The sequence below is a fragment of the Rhinopithecus bieti genome, unplaced genomic scaffold (genome assembly GCF_001698545.2).
Source record: "Rhinopithecus bieti isolate Rb0 unplaced genomic scaffold, ASM169854v2 scaffold_23868, whole genome shotgun sequence".
Lineage (NCBI taxonomy): Eukaryota > Metazoa > Chordata > Mammalia > Primates > Cercopithecidae > Rhinopithecus > Rhinopithecus bieti.
Genome location: NW_016811202.1, coordinates 1,271,456 through 1,289,721, shown reverse-complemented (window position 1 = coordinate 1,289,721; position 18,266 = coordinate 1,271,456). Strand labels below are relative to the sequence as shown.

The following is an 18,266-nucleotide window of genomic DNA, read 5'->3' as shown; positions in this document are numbered from 1 at the left end:
CATACAGCTCTAGGTGGTTCTTGGATTATTTTTCTAAAATGTCTGGATTTTAATTGCAACTACTGAAGTTCTTCAGAGTATTCATAAATGGGGTTTGGCTTCTGGTTTCCTTTTTTGGGGAAGATGGGGTTCAGATATGAAAGGGATAGTAATTAGGTGCTTAGTTTTTAGAACACTTGTAACAGATTTCTACTCCTTACTTGAAAAAATAGCTGGTGCTTTGGTTTTGAAGGTTCCTACCATTCTCTCAACTGCTTAGCACTTCTACTAAGATTTTTCCTGAATTATAAATCTTTATAATTTTTTCATGTATCTTTTCCTAAAAATAAGTTTACATTCTATGTGTGGTTCTTCATGGGTGGCCTCATACATAGTCTAGCCACTCCTTTCCTTTTTAGCTTTCTTTTCCACCATTCCTCACCTTGAACTTTATGCTGAAGTCACTTTCCTACACATATTGCTTTTCCTCACAATTTTACCTTCAATGTAATTTTCCCCCTCTGTTTGCAAAACTGCCACTTCAACCTAGGAGATGTCCACTTATTCCCACAGCCTATATTAGGTAACATATCCAGGAAGCCTTCCCTAACTGTTACTCCCAGCCCTGGATGGGCTAAATGCCACCTCTTTATTCCCATAGTACCCTGTGTATACTGCTCTAGCATTTTTCAGTAATTCTGTATTTCATAAGACTGTGAGCTTCTCAAGGTGTCTTGATTTTTCTTTTCTTTTCTTTTTTTTGAGGCCGAGTCTCGCTCTGTCGCCCAGGCTGGAGTGCAGTGGTGCGATCTTGGCTTACTGCAACCTTCACCTCCTGGGTTCAAGCAATTCTTCAGTCTTCCGAGTAGCTGGGATTACAGGCATGCACCACAACACTAATTTTTGTATTTTTTTTAGTAGAGATGGCATTTCACCATATTGGCCGGGCTGGTCTTGGACTCCTGACCTCAAGTGATCCACCCACCTTGGCCTCCCAAAGTGCTGGGGTTACGGTATGAGCCACCGTGCCCGGCCGACTCTTCATTTTTTTATTACCAATGTCTTGCAGCAGTGTCTGGCACAATTAGGTGCTCGGTAAATGTTTGCTGAATAGCTGAGCTATGTTCCAAGCTATGTTTTGATGTACAGAATTGTTCACAGGTATGCTTATTTATAAGTACTTATGTATATAACTCATAAAGAATCCTTGCCTTTTAATTCTTTTCAGGAGTTCAGACCCATATAAACTTACAGTAGACTATTCTTCCACCCTGCTATGCCCTGCTCCCTTATATTTTCTGTGTCACTGTGCTTCATTGCTTTGAGCCTTACCTTGCTGACCCTTTCAGCTGGAATTCACTTTCTTTTTTGTTTCCTGCTATGCCAAGATCCTACCCTGCCTAGAAAAATTCACTTCTTTGTTCAACAAGCACTGTCTGTGTATTAGAAATATAGGGGTATCAAAACAGATAGGCTTCTTGCTGTCATAAAACTTATATTCTAAAGAGAGGTGGAGTAAACAAACAAAATGATTTCAGATGGTGATAAATGTTATGCAGAAGATAAACAGTATGATGGAGGAATGGGGAATTTCACTGTAATTTGAGTGGTTAGTAAAGACTTTCCAAGATGATTTTCAAGTTGAGTCTTGAATGATAAACAGAAGCTAGCTACGTGAAGACTGGGAGAATAACTTCAGGTAGAGGCAACAGCTAGTGGGAAGGCTCTAAAACACAAGTGATCTTTGTTGTGTTTGCAGAATAGAGAGAAAGCCAGTAGGAGTGAGCCGCAGTGAGAAAGTAGAAATGTGGCATGAGATGAAGTCTGAGAAGGGATTAAGGACAAGTAGAAAGCCTTGTAGGCCATTTTATAAGATGTCTGGATTTTATTCTAACATTATGGAAAACTGTTGCAGAATTTTATGAATAGGAGTGACGTTTCAATTTGCCTCTCTTTTAATATTTCTCATTCTCGAAGTCTTCTTGAAATTCACATCAGATAGATTGACTCTTTCCCTCACTCCTCCATTTAACACATACAGGTATACCTCTCTTTATTGGGCTTTGCAGATATTGTGTTTTTTTAATAAATTGAGAGATTGCAGCAACCATGCATTGAGTAAGTCTGTTGGTGCCATTTTTCCAATAGCGTGTGCTCACTTTATGTCTGTGTCACATTTTGGTAATTCTTGCAATGTTTCAAACTTTTTCATTATTACATCTGTTACGGTGATCTGTGATCAGTGATCTTTGATGTTACTGTTGTAATTGTTTTGGGATGCCACAAACTGTGCCTGTATGAGATGGCAAACTTAATAAGTGTGTGTGTTCTGAGTGTTCTGCTAACTGGCCATTCCCAGCCTCTCTCTTAGCCTTTCTTCTTAGCCTGTCCTTTTTCCTAGTTGCAAAAAGGCTCTTGTACCTTCAGCATCATGACTGAGTTCCAGACAGGATGGAAAGGAAGGTTAAAGAACAAAGGGGACAAAGCTACTGCCTCTGGTCCTTTATTTATCAATAAAATGAAGCTGTTTCAGGAATTTCAGCCAAAAAACTTCCACATACTTTGTTACATGGCCACCCTAGATGGGAAGGTGGCTAGGGAGAAGGGCATGGTAGATAGAGGCTGAGTCTGCTAACCAACAGTAACTACTATTATTATTACTTTTTTTTTTTTAAGGATTCATCCAGAGATATTCGAGAGGCTCTTCATGAACTCTTATGCTGTACTAATGTTTCAACCAAAGAAGGGATTCATCTTGCATTGGTGGAGCTGCTGAAAAATTTAACCAAGTACCCTACTGATAGGGACTCCATATGGAAGTAATGACTTTTTTGCCCATTTACTCACTGAGTCTCATAATGTGGTAAATGTACAATGCTGACATTGTTCCATCCTTATAGATTGAGGATAGTATGGCCTTGAGTTTTGCCTTTACTTTAGAAACCTGATTCAACTTAACCAAACTCTCAGGAATCTGATTCCTAAGCTGAGTATCACATTTTAGATTACTTACTAATTTGTCCATCTATCCACCTAGCAAATATTATGTGCCTGCTGTGTGCTGACTACACACCAACCATTGTGGTAGCTGTTAGAAGTACAGAAATGAATTAGATTTCCTCTTTCTCCTATATAGTGTTTTGTTTTGTTACGTTTTTTTGAGACAGAGTCTCGCTCTGTCGCCCTGACTAGAGTGCAGTGGCATGATTGCAGCTCACTGCAACTTCTGCCTCCTGGGTTCAAGCCATTCTCCTGCCTCAACCTCTCGAGTAACTGGGATTATAGGTGCACACCACCACACCCAGCTAATTTTTGTATTTTTTTTTTTAGTAGAGATGGGGTTTTACCATGTTGGTTAGGCTGTTCTTGAACTCCTGACCTCAAATGATCCGCCCACCTTGGCCTCCCAAAGTGCTGGGATTACAGGTGTGAGTTACCACACCCAGCCTTTCCTGTATAGTGTTAATCACTCCTATGTCTACTTTGCATTTTTGTAAAGAATCAGATCCATCATCATAGAGATTAGAGGCAGGGCAGGAGGCAGGGCTGGCACTTGACCTACAGATGGGAAATCACAATCATTTTGTCCCTTGATTATCTCTAGTTTTACTGACTACCATCAAGTTATTAACACTGTTTATGAACCTTTGTTTGAAGAATGACTTCCATACATGTAATTAATATAAAATGTGTGTTCCACATGTTTAAATAAGTTTATATGATAAGACCAGTTCAACTGTGTTTAGTTTATCTTTAAAATTTTGTTACTAAAAGTAGAAAACCGTGGGGTGAATCAGCTACTTAGGAAATACATTAAAACTGATGAACATGGTGAAACCCTGTCTCTACTAAAAATACAAAAATTAGCTGGGTGTGGTGACAGGCACCTGTTGTCTCAGAGGCCGGAGAATCGCTTGAATCCAGGAGGTGGAGGTTACAGTGAGCCAAGATAGTGCCATTGCATCCTAGCCTGGGCACCTCAAAAAAAAAGAAAGAAAGAAAGTATATTAAAACTGAAAATACCAGGGGAATCTTACTCTTGGTAACATTTTTGGTATCTGGTTTTCTGTTTTGCCATTCCTTTGTATAGTCCCATTCAGCTCAATTTGACATATATTTATTGAGTGTCTTCAAGGAACTCTCAGTCATTTAGGGTGTGGGATTGCAGTGGGGATAAACACCTATATAAGTAACTGGAGTTCTGTGGAGACCTAGAATGAATACAGAAGGAATGCTAGAACATTCTTCTAGCATTAAAATAAGATTTGTGGTTATTTGGTCCACTTAGAATATTTACATAAGGCTGTCTTTATTGGGTGATTGTGGACAAAGAACTCCTCAACCACATAGTGCTCCAAAATATTTTGAAGTCACCTATCCTAATTTTTTTTCTTGATCTCTTGACCTCATGATCCACCCACCTTGGCCTCCCAAAGTGCTGGGATTACAAGCGTGAGCCACCACGCCCGCCGACTTTCTTCTCATAGTTGTAAGATGGCTGCCTCATAAGATAGTATGTCAAGACAGAAAGGAACGGTCATTCCCTTTCATTCACTGCTCTTTTGATTTGCAGAAACATCCCTGAGAAGCTCCCCAGCCAACCCAGCCAGCATACTCTCGTGCTCCATTGACTAGAACTGGTTTACTTGCCTGCCAGCAAACCAGTCACTGGAAAATGGGAATGGGATTGCCGAGATGGGTCTAGACCAATAGTGGTTCAGCTCTTGGGCTGGACCTGCCTTTTCCAAGCACATTGCTGCCTGCCTGATACCTGAGTAAAATCCGGCACCTCTCAGGAAGAAAGATGGGGGAAATGGCTACTGGTTAAATAACCATTTCTTTTATCTTTATAATAACCAATTTTTTTAGATGAAATAACCGAGTTCCAGAATAATTGGGTGACATATCTGAAGTCATAGAGTTAGCAAAAGTATATGATCGAGAATTTCCAATCCAGTTCAGGTTTTCTGATTCCAGTTCCTAGTACTTTTCAAAGGGCTAACTTGACTAATTTGTTGATGTGCATTCTTATTTGTTTGTTTCAGGTGCTTGAAGTTTCTGGGAAGTCGGCATCCAACCCTGGTGCTTCCCTTGGTGCCAGAGCTTCTGAGCACCCACCCATTTTTTGACACGGCTGAGCCAGACATGGATGATCCAGCTTGTATCCTCCGTGCTTAGGATGGGCCCTGATGTGTTGGCAGACAGCTTTGGCATCTCCTTCAGCAGTGTAGCTAGGGTGATCTGAGTTTTCTTTCCTTTTATTTATTTTTTGGAGACAGAGTCTCATTCTGTCACCCAGACTGGAGTGCAGTGGCCTGATCTCGGCTCACTGAAACCTCTGCCTCTCGGGTTCAAGCAATTCTCCTGCCTCAGCCTCCTGAGTAGCTGGGATTGTAGGCGCCCACGACCACACCCGGCTCACTTTTGTATTTTTAGTAGAGACGGGGTATCACCATGTTGGCAAGGCTGGTCTCAAATTCCTAAGCTGTTGCTTGGGCTGGAGTGCAGTGGCACCACCCCAGCTCACTGCAACCTCCACCTCCTGGGTTCAAATGATTCTTCTGCCTTAGCCTCCCAAGTAGCTGGGATTACAGGCGCCTGCCACTACGCCCGGCAAATTTTTGTATTTTTAGTAGAGACAGGATTTCACCATGTTGCCCAGGCTGGTCTCAAACTCCTGACCTCAAGTGATCCACCCGCCTCAGCCTCCCAAAGTGTTGGGATTACAAGCGTGAGCCACCACATCTGTCCAGTATGTAATTTGATAGGCAATATAGTTACCTACTTTACAGGCAAAATCATTTCCCTTTTTTTGTATTCTTGGCAGCATCTGGCATTTTAAAAAACCTTTGGTAATTGGGGGTGTGGGTGGAGTAGGGGAATGTATTTTCTTGTTTGTATTTGCATTTCTTTGATTATTAGAAAATCATAGTCTCTTGATGGAGATTTTGGAGGTGGAAAGTGAGAGTGCCAGATTCTGGCCAACCTTTTATACTTGCAAGTTTACTTAACCCACTGATCTATCAGATATTGCAGTTTTGGTCCTTATTTTCAATGCTGCTAAAACCTGTCCAACAATGCCAGCATTGTTCTCAGATCACACCTTCAGGCACTATGCCTACCTCCGAGACAGTCTTTCTCATCTTGTTCCTGCCTTAAGGGTATGTTGAAAACATCTGTTGTCCTTGTTTTTATTTTGCATGGGGTAGGGGTTTTTTTGTTCATGTTTTCCTTTGAGATGAGGGTCTTGTTATGTTGCCCAGGCTGGTCTCAAACTCCTGGGCTTAAGCCATCCTCTTGGCTCAGCCTCCCAAGTCACTGGGATTACAGGTGCGCACCACAGTGTGCAGCTTGTTTTTGGCTTTTTATTTTTCGTGCTTTGTAGTTATTAAATAGTAGAGAGCAGTCCATATATTCTCTGAAAACTTGCTCGTTCATTGTCTTTCTCTCTTGGGCTCTTTGCCGTTGTTTTATACTTTTGCAGGTATGAGTTGATGCAAATAGAAAGATTAGACGAGTACCTGGGCCACAGCATTCACTAAGGGTTTGCTGCTATTATTATGATCCATTTCTAAATTTTCTTCTATATATCTCTAGGTTTTAAAAATAGTAACGGTTTTATTTTTAAGAAATAAGCACTTGTGGAGAATCATGGCTTTATGTAATTGTTAAAATATAACAATTTAAATTCTTGATCTAAAATATAATCTATTGCTCCAGATTCCTTTCTTCTTGCCTAGTATCAATAACGCAGGGACACCAAAAAAAAAAATGAATCATCTTAAAAGGTAAAGGATACAAAAGCAAAAGTATAAAACAATGGCAAAGAGCCCAAGAGAGAAAGACAATGAAGTAATATGTGTTTATTTATAGGAACATATATATATATATATATATATGGTTAGAAAACAAACTTGATAGAAGATACAAAATGAGGCCAAGCGCAGTGGCTCATGCCTGAAATCCAAGCACTTTGGGAGGCCGAGGCGGGTGGATCATCTGAGGTCAGGGGTTCATGACCAGCCTGGCCAACATGGTGAAACCTCATCTCTACTAAAAATACAAAAATTAGCTGGGCATTGTGGTGGGCACCTATAGTCCTAGCTGCTCGTGAGGCTGTGGCAGGAGAATTGCTTGAACCCAGGAGGCAGAGGTTGCAGTGAACCAAGATCGCACCACGGCACTCCAGCCTGGGCGACAGAATAAGACTCCATCTCAAAAAAAAAGCCAAAAAACAAAAAACAAGTAGATACAAAATGAAAAGTGAAATACTCTTTGCTGTCTCCTTCCCATCCATCTTAAAAGGAAACCACTTTTAACAGTAAGAATAAGTATATCTGAAGGGCCAAAAAAAATTTTTTTTCTCATGAAAAAATTATATGCTATATAACTTATTTGGGAATAAATCATTACTCTTCTGTCAAGTGAAAGAGAAGATAGTGTTTTAAAGATAAATGTGGCCTGGCGCAGTAGCTCACGCCTGTAATCCCAGCACTTTGGGAGGCTGAGGCAGGTGGATCACCTGAGGTCGGGAGTTTGAGACCAGCCTGACCAACATGGAGAAACCCTGTCTCTACTAAAAATACAAAATTAGCTGGATGTGGTGGCGGGCACCTCTAATCCCAGCTACTCAGGAGGCTGAGGCAGGAGAATCACTTGAACCTGGGAGGTGGAGGTTACAGTGAGCCAAGATCCTACCATTGCACTCTGGGCAACAAGAGCGAAACTCTGTCTAAAAAAAAAAAAAATGTAACAACAGTTTAATTTTTAGTCTCCTTCCTATGGTTGGCCCATTCATTTCAGTTAGCAATAGAAAATACTATACTTTTCTGTTCTTCTCCTGGCAGCTGTGGCTGTATTGGGTGGACCATGTTTGCATTTTGTCTCTTTGTCTTTAACTCCCGATGTTGCTGAGGAAGGGGAGAAAGGTTATTTATAGACTCTCCTAGCCTTTTTTCCCCTTTGTTTTGTTTAGCTCACATTTTTAATGTGCTTTTATGTGTTTGTGTGTGTGTATTACCAAAAGTTGAGCCACCAAACTTAATGGCTGTATAATCCCACTGGGTTTGCTTAGTTACCAGGTAGAAAACTAGTGTCATCAGCTGTTTCTCCCAGCATCATATCTCAAGAGGATCCTTCCCAGCAGTTTCTGCAGCAGAGCCTTGAAAGAGTGTATAGTCTTCAGCACCTGGACCCTCAGGGAGCCCAGGAGCTACTGGAATTCACCATCAGGTAAGGGTAATCATCCCTTCATCTGACAGAGTTAGTGCTGTTACACTCAGCTTGACTGTTCTGAATTCTAGTGTTGGTTACTAGGCTTGATATTCTGACTCTATTGGTCTACATTCACACACAGTTTTATGGTCTGTTTATATTTGGATTAGATTGTGGTGTGAACATTTTTTAAAAGAGCTCTTTATAGTTCATGACTCGATTGATGATTAGTACACAACAGAAATAGTTACAAAGAACCTATTTTTAGTTTTTTAATTTTATATATTAGGATGAGTGACTGAAATGCAAAGTTAACAGTGGCTAAAACAGGAGCAAAGTTTAATTCTTTCTCATAGGCAGGACAGGGCTGAGATGACCATCAGAGATCTAGGCTTGCTCATGCTTTTTTTTTTTTTTTTTTTTCCAGACAGGGTCTTGCCCTGTCACCCAGGGTGGAGTGCAGTGGCATATCAGGTCACTGCAACTGCAGCCTCCTGGGCTCAAGTGATTGTCCCACTTCAGCCTCCCAAGTAACTGGGACCACAGGCATATGCCACTATGCCTGGCTAATTTTTTTTGGCATTTTTTATTTTGTAGAGTTGAGGTTTCACCATGGTGGCCAGGCAGGTCTCAAACTCCTTAGCTCAAGCGATCCTCCCGCCTCGACCTCCCAAAGTGCTTTAATTACAGGCATGAATCACTGTGTCTGGCCTAGGCTCATTGTTTCTTGTGTCTCCATCTTGTGCATCAAGCAGCCTCTGCTTAACAATCCAGAATCTAACTGTCCCCCCTGTATTCCATCCTGTGGGGAAAAGGAAACGGGAAGAGAAAGGTATCATCTCCACCCTGCAGGTTTTTTTAAAGACATTTCCCAAAAGTTGTACACTCTAATTTTACTTGCATTCCATTGACTAGAACTTAAGTCACATGGCCATCTCTCACTTCAAGAAACGAGGACATACCATCTTTATTCTGGGTGACTAATGCCTGGTTTACATGCGATGACTCTAATAGGAAGAATGGAAGAAAGATACTGGGGAACAACCAAGAGGCTCTGCCAGACCTTCTCAAAATGGCCTGAATGTTATGAAAAGAAGTTAAACTCATTTGCTTTTAGCAAAAGCAGTATTGTTTGCTCTTAAAAGATAAAAAAAAAAAAAAAAATTATATCTTTTAAGAGCAAACAATACTGCTTTTGCTAAAGGCAAATGAGTTTAAATTCTTTATTGTTTGCTCTTAAAAGATAGAAAAATATTATATCGGCCAGGTGCAGTGGCTCATGCCTGTAATCCCAGCACTTTGGGAGACCGAGGCGGGAGGATCACTTGAGGCCAGGAGTTCAAGACCAGCCCCGTTGAATGAAACCCCATCTCTACTAAAAATACAAAAATTAGTCAGGTGTGGTGGCACGCGCCTGTAATCCCAGCTACTTGGGAGATTGAGGCACAAGAATCGCTTGAACTCGGGAGGCGGAGGTTGCAGTGAGCCAAGGTCACACCACTGCACTCCAGCCTGGGCAACAGAGTGAGACTCCATCTCAAAAGAAAAAAAAAAAAAGAAAAATATTATATCATTTGTATCTTGGTTGAGATCTCTCTTGATCTGCCCCAAAGAGTATTTGGTATCAGCCACATTCAGTTAATAATTTTTAGTGGATGATTTCATTCCATACACTAAGAAACAAACTCTGTGCTAGATACAGATCAGCTAGATAGGATTCTGCCCTTAGAGAGCCCATGTAGACAAGATGAATATAGACAAAGACTTATGATGGTGGATAACAGCACTTTGTACTTTATTCATACATTCCTGTCCATTATTGCATCTTAATATGTTATAAAGCAGGCCAACTGAACCATCCTCCAAGTTATGTTTTCCCATTGTGTTAGGTCATTCATTGACTTAGTAGCATTAACTATTTGTTTATTCTAATAAGCCAGTTGCTGAGGGTAGAGAGAAATAAGAAATGACATTTGTTCTTAAGGTACTCACTGTTTATTACAGGACCCAGAAATCATCAATTTGATAAATGATACAGTGAAGAGAAGCATAGATGCTGTGGAAAAACAGATGAAAGTCCCCGACCCATCACAGTAGTGGTGGTGAAGGATGCTTTACAAAGGAGAAGATCCTTTAGCTAGTATGAAATGATAACTGAGCATGTCAGTTTTGTAGTCCATGTGCAGAAGAGAATTCCAACTTCAGTGGACATTAGAAGATCTGGGAGACCTGAGGGAGAACAGCCCCCTAGAACTGCAGTGGTTTAGTGTAGTGATTGAGTGAATGGAGCTTTGAAGGCAGACTCATTTTGGTTAACGTCTGAGCTAATACAGTCATGCACTGAATAACAATGTTGTGGTGGTCCCATGATTATATTTTTACTGTACCTTTTTTATGTTTAAATATACAAATATTTACCATATTTACCAGTGTTTACCATTGTAACCAGTGTTACAGTTGCCTACAGTATTTAGTACAGTAATGTGCTGTAGAGATTTGAAGCCTAGGAGCAACAGACTATACCATATAGCCTAGGTGTGTAGTAGGTTATACCATTTAGATTTGTATAATATACTCTATGATGTTTGTGTGACAAAATCACATAACAGTGTATATCTCAGAATATATCTCCATCGTTAAGCAACACATGACTTGTAGTTGTTTGATCTTAGTCGTAAGCTTATTGCTCAGGGTTCATGTGCAGAAAACAAAATAGGCTTTTAACTAAGCAGAAAGAAATTTATTACAGAATGTTACATGGCTCACAGAGTTGTTGGAAAGGCTAAAGAAACAGACTAGTGGAATATCTGGGAATGATTTCCAGAGCCACACAATGAGTGGACCACCGAGGAGGCTGACGTTCCTGCTATGATCAGGAAGCTGTCTATTGAGTCAGGATGCTGCCAATAAAGCTACTGGCTCCAGAACCATGTCTTGCATTCTGCCTTTCTCCCCACTTAACATTGTTCCCCATGCAAAATCCATGCGAATGTGTTTGATTGACTGATAATAAATCATGTCTGGAACCTAGCTCAAGGGAATCTGAGAAATGCAGTTTTTAACTTTGCAGCTTATGTAGTTTTGGAAGATACAGTAGATGAAGATAGGAATACCACGTGTGAGTGAGCCAAATCCAGTGTATGCCATAAGTACCAACTGCTGTTAACTCCAGTTTACTCACCTGGGGGACCTGATGACTTGCTGGGTACAGGGGTGGGAGTGAGGAACTGAGAGAGATAAATGGGTGGTTTGATACTCTAGTAATCCAATAAAAAGTTGAGGGTGTCCTGGGCTCCCCTGGGAGTGCCATAGGCTTGGGCTGGACAGGCTGTGGGGAGAATGCTGGGTAGGTGGGTGCAGCTGTAGCCACAGGAAAGCCAGAGTGTGCAGCATGTGTCCAGTGTGAGCCTCCTGAGCTTCCACCTGGGTCACATAGTCTTTGTGCCCCTGGGAAGCCTCTAGAAGCCAACACAGAGGCCCATAGCACCTCTCATGCCCTGGAGGGTCTCACCAGCTACTCCAGTGATGGGACCCCAGTAGCTCTGGGACCCACGCAGGGTTGATTCACAAAGTCCCTACCAAGCACAGGCCTTCACAGTTCAACAAAAAAATCCTACTGTTGACTTGATTTTCAAAAATCATCGGAGGAGATCACACTAGAAATGATAGACACTGCAAGAAACAAAGCTTGAGTGAAAGCTTGTTACCGTAATGAATGGACTCACACATATGACTGCTTTGCAGTGATAGCATCAGCCAAAAGGGCCGCAGAATATGAATCATTCACAAGTTGAAACACTGCAAAGACGGCTGTGTGGTGTGAAGAAGCTGCATTAGCTGCACAGGCTAAGCCCAAATGATACTCTGAATGGCAGAGTGTTCGCCTGAATACCATCACTGTAATCAGTAACAATAAAAGGGAAAACTGAATTTTTTTTAAGGTTGAAAAGATTTTAGCACAACAGTTTGTTCTCTTGCCACTGTACATTGAATCATATACTTGATATTTATTGTGTGTCTGTGATGTGCCAGTAACAGTACTCTAAACTAGGGGTCATCAAACTACAGCCTGTGGACCAAAGCTGGCCTGTTGCCTGCTTTTGTATGTAAGATCTGATTGAAGCACAGCCACGCTCATTTGTTTAGGTATTGTCTGTAGCTGCTTTCATGCTACAATCATAGAGTTGAGTAGTTGCCACAGAGACCATATGGCCTGTAAAACCTAATATATTTACTATGTGACCTTTTATAGAAAAAATTTGCTGACCCTGCTGTAAGCTCTGGACAGTCCACAGCTCTGTAAGCAGAGATTCCAGTCCTTTCTATACCTCTTGTGAAGTGATTTCTCTTCTCCCTCAACAAAGTGCTTAGTTTTGGAGGCCACTGAACGAGGTTGTTGGCCCTGAGCCCCGTAAAATAAAGTCTACTTCCTGAGTCATCCCCACCTAAATAAACATTTAGATTTTGTCCTTGACAATTTTATCCTGTTGGCACTAAAGCAAGTGCAAAAGGCACAAAAGCTAGCCAATTTAATGATCAGCTGCAGCACTGGCTCTTAGAAGATACTCGCCTTCATGGTCTGGGTTTCCTGAAGTGATAGTCTTGCTGGGCAGTGGCTGGCCAGATCACTGTTCTAAGTTCGGGACTCTGTGTTTCTAGCTTGAGTGTGTATTCAGGAGCATAGGCAGGATGGTGAAAAATCTGGAAAGGGAAGCAGATGGACCATAGCACTGAGGGCACCTGCGATGCTTTACAACCATCATTGCAGACATGAAGTAATTTGCTAAGAAGAGGCAGAACCAGGATTTGAGTTCAGCTTTGTGAACTCTAAAATCCATATTCTGTGATGTGCAGTGATAAACGGGATTCCTGAGATCTAATCACATGAGATTAGATCAGTTGACCCCTGGGGTTCTCCACAACTTACACTTTCTGAGTTGTTATGGAGTGAAATGTTAGCCTTTCATACAGAAGGTTCTCTGATGAGGACTGGAGCCATGTATTGTTAGTATGAGTGTAAAACAAATTTCACTGTCATACACAATGCCCTGTTTTGTAATCCAAACAGCCATTTAACCCAATGAAGTTCTCACCTATGAGCCAGATGCTGTGGCTTGCGCCTGTAGAACTGTTGTGAAGATTATTGTAATAATATGTGGTAAAAGCATTTTGAGAATATCAGTTACATAGATAATAGTTGGACATTTATGGATGTTTGCTTTAAAATTTAAACTATGGCTTATTTGACATACTGGACATGCTCTTGACATTTTGTAAGTAAATCAAATTTTATAAATGTCATCATGTTTAAATTCACTAAGCAGGGTTGAAGGGGATTGTTTTTTAAGGAATGCTGCAGTCATTTGTCTGCTATTTCTCAGTATGAATAGTGACCTCCTGTCTTTCAAAGTTTACATTTTTGTGTAAGTCCATGAAAATGCTGTTGCCATACACACTGTTGTTTCAGGAACCACATCACCTTAGAAGTGTTCTATAACGGAGAATTGTTCTTTTGGAGTAAAACAGCTCATTGTAACCTGAAACAGAAGGGACTTCATTTATGAGAAATAGGAAGAAACGCACCACTTTTCTTACGGGAATTCTTTTACATACTAACCATTGAAGAACATGGGATTTTTTAGCTGAATTCTTTAAAATCCTCTTTTTGCTTTAAAACTTTTATTGTCTTTAAGGGAGAGCGTCTATTTTGTAGTATGGGAACTGGTCTAGTAATTAAAGAGTAGAAATACACGTTTGTAATCTGTAATTATCTAGGCACAGGAATAAAGATGGCGTTTTAGAAGTCACCAAGACTTTGTGTTTATTTTGTATTTCCTAACATTCCTTTTTGCTCTACTAAGCTACTAAGAGACATTAATTATAAATTTGATTTTTAGAGATTCTAAGAGATTGAAAAAAATAAACTACCTTTGATTTGCACATCCAGAATCTTTCTATCTTTAATAGTGATTTAAATAATTCAGCCTATTTTGTAAGCTTAAAAAGAGTCACACGATATGTAAATGTGTTTACACATAGTGGCATAGTGCCATCATGTAGATTGCTAATGTGTGTGTTCCCGGGAGGAACTGTTTTGCTCTGCCTGATAGCGTCTATAGAAAAGTGGCCCAGTGTATCCAGTTTTTGTGTGTGTGTGTGTGGAGACGGAGTCTTCCTCTGTCGTTCAGGCTAGAGTGCAGTGGTGCGATCTCAGTTCACTACAACCTCTGCCTCCCAGGTTCAAACAATTTTCCTGCCCCAGCCTCCCGAATAGCTGGGACTACAGGCACACTCTGCCATGCCTGGCTAATTTTTTGTATTTTAGTAGAGATGGGGTTTCACCATGTTGCCCAGGCTGGTCTCGAACTCCTGAGCTCAGGCAATCCGCCCGCCTTGGCCTCCTGAAGTGCTAGGATTACAGGCGTGAGCCACTGCGCCCAGCCGTATCTAGTTTTAAATTAATTTTGGTCTCATCTGTGTTTGATGTAGTTAATAAATAAATGAAAAGAATTTAATAGCAAATAAATAAATGAGATGCAATATGATATGGTTAAAAAAATACTTTTGGCAGTCAGAGCTAACTCTGTCTAGTTCATGTCCTGTTTTGTTGTTTATTCTGTGACCTTAGGCAAGCCACCTAAATTCTGATCTTTAGTTTCCTGTTCAGTGAAATAGGATTAATTGCAATTCATATTGTGAGGATTAAGTGAGCTCAAGTAAGGAAACAGCTAGCACAGTACAGTGCACATAGAATGTGCTCAGTGTACCTTTCTCATTAGAGCCTATAGTCTCGTGATGGATGTCTAGACTGAAGCTTCCCGAGAAGCCTCATAAGCATAAAGAGATAAAGAGAGGAAACACTGGGACACAGAGGATTTTTCCCAGAGCTAACAAGTTTCCATTTTTGTTTCTATAGAAGTTCAGATTTCTTATGGCTAATTGTGTTGGTTTGGGTTACATCTTGTTCTGTGCACTTCAGAACAACTGCTACAATTCCGGGGCAGGGGAATAAAGTAACACTTGGAATCAGTTAGTTAATGTACAGTCAGTTGGTCTGTATTCTGTATAATTGTCATAGAAGGCAGAATCTTCCTGGAGAGGAAACACAAATGCTTCTGAAGTAGAATACTTCAGGGCTGTCTCTTGCAAGAGAAATATCAGAGAAGTGAAAGGAAGAGACCATCTGGCCACCAAACTCACAGTTCACAGTTCACAGTTGTGCTAGTCTGTGGTCTTGGCTTTCGTTGTGCTGGGTTCCCATGCTTTGGGTAGGCCTTCCAGGACCAGTTCAAGCAACCCAAACAAATAAGAAGTGATATATATCATACATTAATTCTTCAATCACTTTGAGAGTAATTTACTCTGTGCCCCTTTGTAGGCATCTCCTTCTTGATGTCAAAGTCCCTAGGAGGCATCTTTAACTATCATAACGTTACCTGCCGAGCATGGGATGAGAGGAAGTGGCATAGTCCAGTGGACAGTTTTTTCCAGGCTACTGTGAAACCTGATGCGCTATGCCAGCTCTGAAACAGACAGCTTCCCAAGTGACTGAAACCTTAAGGTTTCCCACAGTTTCCATTTCTATTCAGAATTTAATGTTGCTATTAAAAAGTAATGAGGCGGCTTTCTATGAATGCTGAGATGGTTAGGTAATACACAAACACATACACACATTCCTCCTCTAAAAAAGAAGGAAGCAAAGAAAACCAATACTTTTTGTAAATGCATGGCATATCTCAAAATTCAAAAGAAACTGGTAATAGTAGTTGCCTCTGGGAAGGTGTATAAGGTGGCAGGGCTACAGGGTACAGGCATAGGAAGGGGGACTAATATAATTTAATTTAATTGTATATCCTTTGAATTCTACACCTTAAGTATGTGTTACCTATTCAAAAAATTAAATGTTTTAAATCACCAATAATTCTAGGACAACTATTTTATTTGTGTATGACACTTTCTAATTTCTTACTGTAGGCAGATATGTTTTCATATGGTTACAATCATTGTGTCTATACTTATATTCAGTTAGGATGCTTTTCACAAGTTAGCTTATAATGGCTATTTATTTCCTGCTGTGATCTGAAAGTTTATGTCTCCCCCAAATTCATATACTGAAATCTTAACCCACAAGGTGATGTTATGAGGAAGTAAGGTCTTTGCGAGGTGATTAGGTCATGAGAGTAGAACCTTCATGAATGAGATTAATAACCTTTAAAAGAGGCCTAAGGGAGCTCATTTGTGACTTCCACCATATGAAGATACATGTAGAAGGTGCAACCTATGAGGAAATGAGCCCTCACTAGAAACCAAATCTGTAGGTGCCTTGATATTGGACTTCCCAGCCTATACAACTGTGAGAAATAAATTTTGGTTGTTTATAACCCACCCAGTCTATGATATTTTGTTATAGCAGTTGAATAACTAAGATGTTTTTCCAGATGTCCAGAAATTGGAGATATGGTATGATTAAGTGGCTTGTTTATATCATTGAGGCCCCAGTTTCTCTATTTCTCTTTGGACTTTTCTTGTCTTCAGCATTGGCTTTATCTTAAGGTTTTCCCCACTTAGAGTTACAGTTTGCTGCCAATGGCAATCAGGGCTATAAGCATCCTTGCCCAGTCCAGCAAGAGACAGACACCATGGAATATAAGTACTTTCATCTGAACTGATAAGGTCAACACAGGTCACATATCCAGACGGATAATATGCACTAATTGGCCTAGTTCAATCAGATACTACTTGGAATTGGGCTTGGGGAAATGTTCCCTTGAACAAAATCAGAGTTCAGTTAGTAATAAAGAAGTGGAGAATGGTTAACTAGACAGGCAACCAACAGTATCTACCATAATACCTTTTTAAAAAATAATGTTTTTTTCTGATACAAAAAAGTACTTGTTCATTGTCTTAAAAACTCGGAAAATAAAGCATAGTTGGGAGAAGGTACTAAAGAGTACCCTATTACCACTATCCAGAAAACCAACTCAATGTATTTTTCTCCTCTGTATAGTTTGTACATCGTTGAGATCATACACCTTATTAGCCATTTCGTATTTTAATGGCTATAAAATATTTATTTGGGCTGGGGGCGGTGGCTCACACCTGTAATCCCAACACTTTGAGATGCTGAGGTAGGCAGATCACAAGGTCAGGAGTTGGAGACCAGCCTGGCTAACATGGTGAAGCAATGTCTCTACTAAAAATACAAAAATTGGCTGGGCATGGTGGTGTGCGCCTGTAATCCCAGCTACTCAGGAGGCTGAGGCAGGAGAATTGCTTGAACCCAGGAGGTGCAGGTTGCAGTGAGCCGAGATCACGCCACTCTACTCCAGCCTGGGCAACAAAGCGAGACTCCACCCCCCACCCCCCCAAAAAAAAAACATGGGTGCAGCAAACCATCATGGCACGTATATACCTATGTAACAAACCTGCATGTTCTGCGTATGTACCCCAGGACTTAAAGTATAATAATAATAAAAAATTTACTTGATTGGCTGCATCGTAATTTATTCAATGTTTCTTTCACTGTTGAATAAGTAGTTACTGAGTTTTTACTCTAATAGTCCACATAACAATGAATATTATGGCCCATAAAGCGTTTCATTTCTGTTGAATATTTCTCTTAGTATTACTTTTCAGTGTAAAGCTGTGAATCAAAATATTTTACCATATATGTGCGTTTATAACAGTATGGTTTTGCTTTCCAAAAGGGTTACATCAGCTTAAACTACTATCATAGTGTGAGTGAACCAATTTTATTATAACCACTCCAGCATTCAGTGTTGTCATTTAAAAATGTATGACCAGTTTACTAAGTATAAAATGGTAAAATGCTTTTGACATGATCTTTATGTTGGTGGCATTATCCTGTGTTTGCCTTGTTTTATTCACTATAGGGATCTGCAAAGACTTGGAGAACTTCAGTCTGAATTGGCAGGAGTAGCTGATTTCTCTGCCACCTATCTTCGCTGTCAACTACTTCTCATCAAGGTTGGTTTGCATCCATTCCGTTTATGATTGTGATGCTATGTATAACTCCCCAATGCAATCCCTCCCTCCTCCCCCCTCCCCCCTCC

General features: G+C 40.5%; 1 protein-coding gene across 1 annotated transcript in view; it reads left to right on the top strand.

Moving 5' to 3' along the window:
- Positions 1 to 18,266, top strand: part of INTS4 (integrator complex subunit 4) — a 112,912-nt gene that overhangs the window by 64,736 nt on the left and 29,910 nt on the right. Inside the window, exons 11-15 of the mRNA XM_017893532.1 lie at positions 2,656 to 2,798; positions 5,025 to 5,140; positions 6,007 to 6,140; positions 8,054 to 8,211; positions 18,087 to 18,180. Coding sequence (XP_017749021.1) covers positions 2,656 to 2,798; positions 5,025 to 5,140; positions 6,007 to 6,140; positions 8,054 to 8,211; positions 18,087 to 18,180 — 645 coding nt within the window. The remainder of the gene's footprint in view (positions 1 to 2,655; positions 2,799 to 5,024; positions 5,141 to 6,006; positions 6,141 to 8,053; positions 8,212 to 18,086; positions 18,181 to 18,266) is intronic.